The 12,023-nt window shown below is 47.8% G+C and overlaps 1 protein-coding gene across 2 annotated transcripts in view; it reads right to left on the bottom strand.

Moving 5' to 3' along the window:
• The window catches only part of LOC110511859 (unconventional myosin-Va), an 84,077-nt gene that overhangs the window by 32,213 nt on the left and 39,841 nt on the right, over window positions 1–12,023 (bottom strand). For both annotated transcript variants that reach the window (XM_090238950.1, XM_090238949.1), the window contains exons 7-11: window positions 10,234–10,315; window positions 2,202–2,309; window positions 1,577–1,683; window positions 1,039–1,304; window positions 873–954 (exon numbers count right to left, since the gene is read on the bottom strand). In XM_090238950.1, the coding sequence (XP_090095076.1) occupies window positions 873–954; window positions 1,039–1,304; window positions 1,577–1,683; window positions 2,202–2,309; window positions 10,234–10,315 (645 nt within the window). The remainder of the gene's footprint in view (window positions 1–872; window positions 955–1,038; window positions 1,305–1,576; window positions 1,684–2,201; window positions 2,310–10,233; window positions 10,316–12,023) is intronic.

Raw genomic sequence — 12,023 nt, 5'->3', positions numbered from 1 at the left:
GAAAAGGGAGGGGAGAGGAGAGGAAAGGGCAGAGGAAAGGAGAGGGCAGAGGAAAGGAGAGGGCAGAGGAAAGAGAGGAAAGGAGAGGGCAGAGGAAAGGAGAGGGCAGAGGAAAGGAGAGGGCAGAGGAAAGGAGAGGGCAGAGGAAAGGAAAGAGGAGAGGAAAAGGGAGGAGAGAAGAAAGGGGAGAGGAGGGCAGGGGAAAGGAGAGGGCAGAGGAAAGGAGAGGGCAGAGGAAAGGAGAGGGCAGAGGAAAGGAGAGAGGAAAAGGGAGGGGAGGGGAGAGAAGAGGAAAGGGCAGAGGAGAGGGCAGAGGAAAGGAAAGGGCAGAGGAAAGGAGAGGGCAGAGGAAAGGAGAGGGCAGAGGAAAGGAGAGGGCAGAGGAAAGGAGAGGGCAGAGGAAAGGAGAGAGGAAAAGGGAGGGGAGGGGAGAGGAAAGGAGAGGACAGAGGAAAGGAGAGGACAGAGGAAAGGAGAGGGCAGAGGAGAGGAAAGGGCAGAGGAGAGGAAAGGGCAGAGGAGAGGAAAGGACAGAGGAAAGGAGAGGACAGAGGAAAGGAGAGGGCAGAGGAAAGGAGAGGGCAGAGGAGAGGAGAGGGCAGAGGAGAGGAGAGGGCAGAGGAAAGGAGAGGGCAGAGGAAAGGAGAGGGCAGAGGAAAGGAGAGGGCAGAGGAAAGGAGAGGACAGAGGAAAGGAGAGGAGAGGGAAGGTCAGCATGTACAGAGAGGATCACATTGTTACTCTGCATCAATAACCAAACGATATCAAACTATTTATATTGTTATTTTGGAATACTTTTACACACCAACAGGGTTATTTAGACAACGGCAACACAGGAGTTCAGTTTCAGACAGGACACACAGTTTTCTCACCATGTTAAACTGCTGTTGAAGTTTCTCGTTAGCATAGTTGATACAGAACTGTTCAAAACTGTTGATCTCAAACGTCTCAAACCTGGAGAGCAGAGGAGAGGTCAGAGTGACTGTCTCACGCACGCACGCACACGCACACACACCCCACACACCCCACACAACCCACCCATAGATATCCAGGACTCCTATGAAGGAGTGCTGTTTGACGGTGGCGCGTAGAGATTTGTTGACATGGTCCACGATCCAGTTGAAGACTTTGGCGTAGATGTGTTTGGCGAGCGCGTCGCGGGCATTGGAGGCTTGCAGCCGAGGGATGGGCTTGATGTAGGTCTCCTGGGCTGTCTTCAGCTTCTTGTGGCACAGCCAATGAGACATGTCCTGGTAGGTCACGCCCATCAGCTCACAGAACACCGTCAGGTGGCGGTTATTGGGCTAAGAGAGAGGGATTCATGGTCATGTCAATCAATTGCTCAACTCGTCTTTCTGCTATTCTTTCCATCTACTTGAACCTTCTTAACCATCTAGGAGAAGGTCCAAGGTCTCTCCCTTCAGACCTTCTTCTCCAATGGGTTTTGAGAAGGAGGTGAGGATAGAGGATGCAAGGAAGTGAGTCAAGACGATTTGAGAAAGAGTCAATCATTAGGAGAGGTCCGAGGTTTAATAATAGAGGTTAGAGGTCAGAGAGGTTTGAGGTGTCTCCTTACAGGTATGATGCTGCTGTCAGAGTCTCGGTCCTTGATCTCCACGTTGCCCAGATGTAAGATGGCAGCCAGGACCTGGAACAGCCCCTTCTGGTTCAACTCGTTGATGCCTGAACACAAATACACACAAAACAATACTATCAAAATCAACACTACACTAAAAACCAAATGGGACTGAGAGTAAATGTGGTGTGGTGTTTGTGTGTGACCTAGGACAGTAGGGTAGCTTAGCGCTTAGAGCATTGGGCCAGTACCCGAAAGGTAGCTGGTTTGAATACACAGGGGAAAGTCGACAAGGTGAAAATCTGTCTATGTTCACTTAAGCAAGGCACTAAACCCTAATTTGCTCCAGGGTGGCAACACTACTATGGCTGACCCTGTAAAACAGCACGTTTCACTGCACCTATCCAGTGTATGTGACAATTAAACCTAGTTGTGTGTGTATATATTACCTAGCAGTGAGAAGGAATGTCAGGTGTGTGTGTGTGTGTGTATATATTACCTAGCAGTGAGAAGGAATGTCAGGTGTGTGTATATATTACCTAGCAGTGAGAAGGAATGTCAGGTGTGTGTGTGTGTATATATTACCTAGCAGTGAGAAGGAATGTCAGGTGTGTGTATATATTACCTAGCAGTGAGAAGGCATGTTGTGTTGTGCACATCTCTTTAGCATCGTCGACTCCATCGATGACCGGGTTCCGGCCCTGATTGGTGCAGTGGAAGACATCAGCACTACCTGCATGGACACACACACACACACACACACACACACACACACACACACACACACACACACACACACACACAGTTAATTAGTAGCCTATAGAAAGTATTATATTCAACTGTTTAGAGCAGCTTCCCAGGAGAGTACTGCTACATTAGGGTCACTGGGATCACACAGGGCCACATCCTGACCTGATGTGGGTGTGACACATTGAATACTCTTACTAATACGTGCACACATAAACTGTGCACACATGCACAAGACAAAGCCTTCTCTATACTAAAGCAACCATAGCCTGTTACCTGGCAACTCAGGGCTGATATCACCATGACAACACCTCCATTTTGGGGGTGTGTCTCTGCCAAGAGGCCAGCTGAGCGAGACTAGGGCAATGTGTGTTTGTGTGTGTGGCAGAGATGAAGTGTGTCTAACAGCAGATGAAGTGTGAGTGTGTGTGTGTTTGTTCACAGGTGGAATTAAGGAATATTTTGAGGAGCAACACACAGCCTTGTTAGATGACACACACAGTCTCTTTCTGCCTCACACCCAGGGAGAGAGCTAACATGATCTCTACCTCAGTCTATCTCTGCGGGCAGCTGGGCACCTCACACCCACAACATGACCTCTTGCTTCAAATCAAACCTTTTTTGTCACATGCGCCGAATACAACAAGTGTAGACCTTACCGTGAAATGCTGAATACAACAAGTGTAGACCTTACCGTGAAATGCTGAATACAACAAGTGTAGACCTTACCGCGAAATGCTGAATACAACAAGTGTAGACCTTACCGTGAAATGCTGAATACAACAAGTGTAGACCTTACCGTGAAATGCTGAATACAACAAGTGTAGACCTTACCGCGAAATGCTGAATACAACAAGTGTAGACCTTACCGCGAAATGCTGAATACAACAAGTTTAGACCTTACCGTGAAATGCTGAATACAACAAGTGTAGACCTTACCGTGAAATGCTGAATACAACAAGTGTAGACCTTACCGTGAAATGCTGAATACAACAAGTGTAGACCTTACCGTGAAATGCTGAATACAACAAGTGTAGACCTTACCGTGAAATGCTGAATACAACAAGTGTAGACCTTACCGTGAAATGCTGAATACAACAAGTGTAGACCTTACCGTGAAATGCTGAATACAACAAGTGTAGACCTTACCGCGAAATGCTGAATACAACAAGTGTAGACCTTACCGTGAAATGCTGAATACAACAAGTGTAGACCTTACCGTGAAATGCTGAATACAACAAGTGTAGACCTTACCGTGAAATGCTGAATACAACAAGTGTAGACCTTACCGTGAAATGCTGAATACAACAAGTGTAGACCTTACCGTGAAATGCTGAATACAACAAGTATAGACCTTACCGTGAAATGCTGAATACAACAAGTGTAGACCTTACCGTGAAATGCTGAATACAACAAGTGTAGACCTTACCGTGAAATGCTGAATACAACAAGTATAGACCTTACCGTGAAATGCTGAATACAACAAGTGTAGACCTTACCGCGAAATGCTTACTGACAAACCCTTAACCAACAGTGCAGTTCAAGAAGGGTTAAGAAAATATTTACCAAATAAACTGAAGTAAAAAATTATTAAAAATTAACACAAGAATAACGAGGCTATATACAGGGGCTACCGGTACCGAGTCAGTGTGCAGAGGTACAGGTTAGAGGTAACTTGTACATGTAGGTAGGGGGGAAGTGACTATGCATAGATAATAAACAGTGAGTATAGGTACAAGACAAATGGGGGGGTCAATGTAATAGACCGGTGGCCATTTGATTAGTTGTTCAGCAGTCTTATGGCTCGGGGGTAGAAGCTGTTAAGGAGCCTTTTGGTCATAGACTTGGTGATCAGGTACTCTTTGCCGTGCGGTAGGAGAGAAAGTCTATGACTTTGGTGACTGGAGTCTTTAACAATGTTATGGGCTTTCACCTGACACCGCCTATGTAGGTAGAGTCACCTTAATTAACTCTACATACATGTACATACTACCTCAACTAACCAGTGCCCCCGCACGCACACTGACTCTGTACAGGTACCCCCCTGTATAAATTGACTCTGTACCGGCACCCCCCTGTATATAGTCTCCACATTGACTCTGTACCGGCACCCCCCTGTATATAGTCTCCACATTGACTGTGTACCGGCACCCCCCTGTATATAGTTTCCACATTGACTCTGTACCGGCACCCCCTGTATATAGTCTCCACATTGACTCTGTACCGGCACCCCCCTGTATATAGTCTCCACATTGACTCTGTACCGGCACCCCCCTGTTATATAGTCTCCACATTGACTCTGTACCGGCACCCCCCTGTATATAGTCTCCACATTGACTGTGTACCGGCACCCCCCTGTATATAGTCTCCACATTGACTCTGTACCGGCACCCCCCTGTATATAGTCTCCACATTGACTCTGTACCGGCACCCCCCTGTATATAGTCTCCACATTGACTCTGTACCGGCACCCCCCTGTATATAGTCTCCACATTGACTCTGTACCGGCACCCCCCTGTATATATTGACTCTGTACCGGCACCCCCCTGTATATATTGACTCTGTACCGGCTCCCCCCTGTATATAGTCTCCACATTGACTCTGTACCGGCACCCCCCTGTATATAGTCTCCACATTGACTCTGTAACGGCCCCCCCTGTATATAGTCTCCACATTGACTCTGTACCGGCACCCCCATATATATATATAGTCTCCACATTGACTGTGTACCGGCACCCCCCTGTATATAGTCTCCACATTTACTCTGTACCGGCTCCCCCCTGTATATAGTATCCACATTGACTCTGTACCGGCTCCCCCCTGTATATAGTCTCCACATCGACTCTATACCGGCTCCCCCCTGTATATAGTCTCCACATCGACTCTATACCGGCTCCCCCCTGTATATAGTCTCCACATTGACTCTGTACCGGCACACCCCTGTATATAGTCTCCACCTTGACTCTGTACCGGCTCCCCCCTGTATATAGTCTCCACATTGACTCTGTACCGGCTCCCCCCTGTATATAGTCTCCACGTTGACTCTGTACCGGCTCCCCCCTGTATATATCGACTCTATACCGGCTCCCCCCTGTATATAGTCTCCACATTGACTCTGTACCGGCACACCCCTGTATATAGTCTCCACCTTGACTCTGTACCGGCTCCCCCCTGTATATAGTCTCCACATTGACTCTGTACCGGCTCCCCCCTGTATATAGTCTCCACGTTGACTCTGTACCGGCTCCCCCCTGTATATATCGACTCTGTACCGGAACCCCCCTGTATATAGTCTCCAGATTGACTCTGTACCGGCACCCCCCTGTATATAGTCTCCACATTGACTCTGTACCGGCTCCCCCCTGTATATAGTCTCCACATTGACTCTGTACCGGCACCCCCCTGTATATATTGACTCTGTACTGGCTCCCCCCCTGTATATATTGACTCTGTACCGACACCCCCCTGTATATAGTCTCCACATTGACTCTGTACCGGCTCCCCCCTGTATATAGTCTCCACGTTGACTCTGTACCGGCACCCCCCTGTATATAGTCTCCACGTTGACTCTGTACCGGCACCCCCCTGTATATAGTCTCCACATTGACTCTGTACCGGCTCCCCCCTGTATATATTCTCCACATTGACTCTATATACAGGGGGGAGCCGGTACAGAGTCAACGTGGAGACTATATACAGGGGGGAGCCGGTACAGAGTCAACGTGGAGACTATATACAGGGGGGAGCCGGTACAGAGTCAATGTGGAGACTATATACAGGGGGGAGCCGGTACAGTCTCCACATTGATTCTGTACCGGCTCCCCCCTGTATATAGTCTCCACGTTGACTCTGTACCGGCTCCCCCCTGTATATATCGACTCTGTACCGGAACCCACCTGTATATAGTCTCCACATTGACTCTGTACCGGCTCCCCCCTGTATATAGTCTCCACGTTGACTCTGTCCCGGTTCCCCCCTGTATATATTGACTCTGTACCGGCACCCCCCTGTATATAGTATCCACATTGACTCTGTACCGGCACCCCCCTGTATATAGTCTCCACATTGACTCTGTACCGGCACCCCCCTGTATATATTGACTCTGTACTGGCTCCCCCCTGTATATATTGACTCTGTACCGGCTCCCCCCTGTGTATAGTCTCCACATTGACTCTGTACCGGCACCCCCTGTATATAGTCTCCACATTGACTCTGTACCGGCTCCCCCCTGTATATAGTCTCCACATCGACTCTGTACCGGCACCCCCCTGTATATATTGTCATTCTTTACTGTTCCTCTTTAGTTACTTGTTACTTTTATCTCTTATAATTATCTGTATTTTTTTTACTGCATTTTCAGTTATGGGCTCGTAAGTGAGCATTTCACTGTCTACACCTGTTGTATTTGGAGCATGTGACTAATACAATTGGGTTTGATTTGATATCAGTCCTGGATTGCAGGAAACTTGGCCCCAGTGATGTACTGGGCCGTACGCACTACCCTCTGTAGCGCCTCGAGATCAGATGCCGAGCAGTTGCCATACGGTGATGCAACCATACAGGATGCTCTTGATGGTGCAGCTGTAGAACCTTGTGAGGATCTGGGGACCCATGCAAAATCTTTTCAGTCTCCTGGCGGGGGAAAGGTTTTGTCATTCCCGTTTCACAACTGCCTTGGTGTGTTTGGACCAAGATAGTTTGTTGGGGATGGAAACTTGAAACTTTCTACCGACTCTACTACAGCCCCGTTAATGGGGCTTTTCTTGTAGTCCACGATCATCTCCTGTGTCTTGCTCACATTGAGGGAGAGGTTGTTGTCCTGGCACCAGACTGCCAGGTCTGACCTCCTCCCTATAGGCCGTCTCATCGTTGTCGGTGATCAGGCCTACCACTGTTGTGTCGTCAGCAAACTTAACGATGGTGTTGGAGTCGTGTTTGGCCAAGCAGTTGTGGGTGAACTGGGAGTACAGGAGGGGACTACGTATACACTCCTGAGGGGCCCCTGTGTTGAGGATAAGCGTGGCGGATGTGTTGTTACCTACCCTTACCACCTGGAGGCGGTCCGTCAGGAAGTCCAGGATCCAGTTGCAGAGGGAGGTGTTTAGTCCCAGGGTACTTAGCTTAGTGATGAGCTTCGTGGGCACTATTGTGTTGAACACTGAGCTATAGTCAATGAACAGCATTCTCACATACAGTGGGGCTAAAAAGTATTTAGTCAGCCACCAATTGTGCAAGTTCTCACACTTAAAAAGATGAGAGAGGCCTGTAATTTTCATCATAGGTACACTTCAACTATGACAGACAAAATGAGGGAAAAAAATCCAGAAAATCACATTGTAGGATTTTTAATGAATTTATTTGCAAATTATGGTGGATAATAAGTATTTGGTCACCTACAAACAAGCAAGATTTCTGGCTCTCACAGACCTGTAACTTCTTCTTTAAGAGGCTCCTCTGTCCTCCACCTGTATTAATGGCACCTGTTTGAACTTGTTATCAGTATAAAAGACACCTGTCCACAACCTCAAACAGTCACACTCCAAACTCCACTATGGCCAAGACCAAAGAGCTGTCAAAGGACACCAGAAACAAAATTGTAGACCTGCACCAGGCTGGGAAGACTGAACCTGCAATAGGTAAGCAGCTTGGTTTGAAGAAATCAACTGTGGGAGCAATTATTAGGAAATGGAAGACATACAAGACCACTGATAATCTCCCTCGGTCTGGGACTCCACGCAAGATCTTACCCCGTGGGGTCAAAATGATCACAAGAACAGTGAGCAAAAATCCCAGAACCACACGGGGGGACCTAGTGAATGACCTGCAGAGAGCTGGGAGCAAAGTAACAAAGCCTACCATCAGTAACACACTACGCCGCCAGGGACTCAAATCCTGCAGTGCCAGACGTGTCCCTCTGCTTAAGCCAGTACATGTCCAGGCCCGTCTGAAGTTTGCTAGAGAGCATTTGGATGATCCAGAAGAAGATTGGGAGAATGTCATATGGTCAGATGAAACCAAAATATAACTTTTGGGTAAAAACTCAACTCGTCGTGTTTGGAGGACAAAGAATGCTGAGTTGCATCCAAAGAACACCATACCTACTGTGAAGCATGGGGGGTGGAAACATCATGCCTTGGGGCTGTTTTTTTGCAAAGGAAAGAATGAATGGGGCCATGTATCGTATCGTGAGATTTTGAGTGAAAACCTCCTTTCATCAGCAAGGGCACTGAAGATGAAACGTGGCTGGGTCTTTCAGCATGACAATGATCCCAAACACACCGCCCGGGCAACGAAGGAGTGGCTTCATAAGAAGCATTTCAAGGTCCTGGAGTGGCCTAGTCAGTCTCCAGATCTGAACCCCATAGAAAATCTTTGGAGGGAGTTGAAAGTCCGTGTCGCCCAGCAACTGCCCCAAAACATCACTGCTCTAGAGGAGATCTGCATGGAGGAATGGGCCAAAATACCAGCAACAGTTTGTAAAAACCTTGTGAACACTTACAGAAAACGTTTGACCTCTGTCATTGCCAACAAAGGGTATATAACAAAGTAGAGATAAACTTTTGTTATTGACCAAATACTTATTTTCCACCATAATTTGCAAATAAATTCATTAAAAATCCTACAATGTGATTTTCTGGATTTTTTTCTTCTCATTTTGTCTGTCATAGTTGAAGTGTACCTATGATGGAAATTACAGGCCTCTCATCTTTTTAAGTGGGAGAACTTGCACAATTGGTGGCTGACTAAATACTTTTTTGCCCCACTGTAGGTGTTCCTTTTGTCCAGGTGGGAAAGGGCAGTGTGGAGTGCAATTGAGATTGCGTCATCTGTGGATCTGTTGGGGCGGTATGGGAATTGGAGTGGGTTTAGGGTATCCGGGAGAATGCTGTTGATGTGAGCCGTGACCAGCTTTTCAAAGCACTTCATGGCTACCGACATGAGTGCTACGGAGCGGTAATCATTTAGGCAGGTTACCTTCGCTTCCTTGGGCACAGGGATTATGGTGGTCTGTTTTAAACATGTAGGTATTACAGACTCAGTCAGGGAGAGGTTGAACATGTCAATGAAGACACTTGCCAGTTGGCCCCGCAGCTTTGTAAATGTTGACCTGTTTAAAGGTCTTGCTCACATCGGCATCGAGAGCATTATCACATAGTCAACCAGGACATCTGGTGCTCTTGTGCATGTTTCAGTGTTGCTTGCCTCGAAGCGAGCATAAAAAAGGCATTTAGCTTGTCTGGTAGGCTCTCGTCTGGGTTTCCCTTTGTAGTCTGTAATAGTTTGCAAGCACTGCCACATCCGACGAGTGTCAGAGCCGGTGTAGTAGGATTCAATCTTAATCCTGTATTGATGCATTGCTTGTTTGATGGTTCGTCTGAGGGCATAGCGGGATTTCTTATAGGCGCCCAGTTAGTGTCTCGCTCCTTGAAAGCGGCAGCTCTAGCCTTTAGCTCGATGTGGATGTTGCCTGTAATTCAAGGCTTCTGGTTGAGATATGTTCGTACGGTCACTGTGGGGACGACGTCGTCGATGCACTTATTGATGAAGCCAATGACTGAGGTGGTGTACTCCTCAATGCCATTCAGTCAAACTGCCATCCCAGAAGTCGCTTGTGCTGACTTCAAAATGAAGGGCATTGTACAAAACAAATTAATCACCGATTGGATCGTATCAAAGCCAATGACATGATTCATAAACGCTGGCCTAAACCCATTGGTTTCCGGGACCAATCAGAATGGTTAGAATGTGTTCACATTCTATGTATTGAGGAAGGAAAGCAAATCCAGACTCGTGGTGGAGAAGAAACGCTAGTGGGCGGAGCCATGCATGTGGATGGGTTGTCAGGCTAATCAATGAACAAATAGCTTAGGAACCGTCCAACCATCCAATGGAGAGTGTTTGTGTCTTACCTAGCTTCAGATTCTTGAACTCTGGTAGATGGGAGGACGCACACAGCTGGTAGAATATATGATAGTTCCTCTCCTCGTCCGCCTGCACAGACAGAGACAGACACACACACAGTCAGGCAGTTTCAGGTAGTGTATGTTCTATACAGCCAGGAGATTCCAGTGTTGTGTACATACAAGAGAACACTGTCATGCTATTTAGACAGTGTTATTGCTATTTAGGACAGAACAGAACACAGAAGGAAGGACAGAACAGAACACGGAAGGAAGGACAGAACAGAACACGGAAGGAAGGACAGAACAGAACACGGAAGGAAGGACAGAACAGGACACAGAAGGAAGGACAGAACAGGACACAGAAGGAAGGACAGAACAGAACACGGAAGGAAGGACAGAACAGAACACGGAAGGAAGGACAGAACAGGACACGGAAGGAAGGACAGAACAGGACACAGAAGGAAGGACAGAACAGGACACAGAAGGAAGGACAGAACAGGACACGGAAGGAAGGACAGAACAGGACACGGAAGGAAGGACAGAACAGAACACGGAAGGAAGGACAGAACAGAACACGGAAGGAAGGACAGAACAGAACACGGAAGGAAGGACAGAACAGAACACGGAAGGAAGGACAGAACAGAACACGGAAGGAAGGACAGAACAGAACACGGAAGGAAGGACAGAACAGAAGGAAGGACAGAACAGAACAGGACACGGAAGGAAGGACAGAACAGGACACGGAAGGAAGGACAGAACAGGACACGGAAGGAAGGACAGAACAGGACACGGAAGGAAGGACAGAACAGGACACGGAAGGAAGGACAGAACAGAACACGGAAGGAAGGACAGAACAGAACACGGAAGGAAGGACAGAACAGGACACGGAAGGAAGGACAGAACAGGACACGGAAGGAAGGACAGAACAGGACACGGAAGGAAGGACAGAACAGAACACAAGGAAGGACAGAACAGAACACGGAAGGAAGGACAGAACAGAACACGGAAGGAAGGACAGAACAGGACACGGAAGGAAGGACAGAACAGGACACGGAAGGAAGGACAGAACAGGACACGGAAGGAAGGACAGAACAGAACACAAGGAAGGACAGAACAGAACACGGAAGGAAGGACAGAACAGAACACAAGGAAGGACAGAACAGAACACAAGGAAGGACAGAACAGAACACGGAAGGAAGGACAGAACAGAACACAGAAGGAAGGACAGAACAGGACACGGAAGGAAGGACAGAACAGGACACGGAAGGAAGGACAGAACAGGACACGGAAGGAAGGACAGAACAGGACACGGAAGGAAGGACAGAACAGGACACAGAAGGAAGGACAGAACAGGACACGGAAGGAAGGACAGAACAGAACACGGAAGGAAGGACAGAACAGGACACGGAAGGAAGGACAGAACAGGACACGGAAGGAAGGACAGAACAGAACACAGAAGGAAGGACAGAACAGGACACGGAAGGAAGGACAGAACAGGACACGGAAGGAAGGACAGAACAGGAGTAAAGGAATGTGTTTGGTCTCCTGTGTTTCCTGACCTGGGTAGAAGAGGAGGAAAGACACAGACAGAAGGACATATATATATATGAATATGTGTGAGTGAGTGAGGGACAGAGAGAGAAAGGAGGAGACAGGTGGACTCAGCAGAGGTAAAGAGAAAGGAATGTGAACAGATGACTGGTGTTTGTGGTCTGGCTGTGTTTTCCTGAACTGGGTGGAGGAGGAAGTCACTGCTAAATATTGAACTTCTTGAGAGAGACACTCACTGCCTACAC

The sequence above is a fragment of the Oncorhynchus mykiss genome, chromosome 6 (genome assembly GCF_057628025.1).
Source record: "Oncorhynchus mykiss isolate SJ-2025 chromosome 6, ASM5762802v1, whole genome shotgun sequence".
Taxonomy (NCBI): Eukaryota; Metazoa; Chordata; class Actinopteri; order Salmoniformes; family Salmonidae; genus Oncorhynchus; species Oncorhynchus mykiss.
The sequence above is the reverse complement of the archived record's forward strand: the minus strand, read 5'-3'. Positions and strand labels throughout refer to the sequence as shown.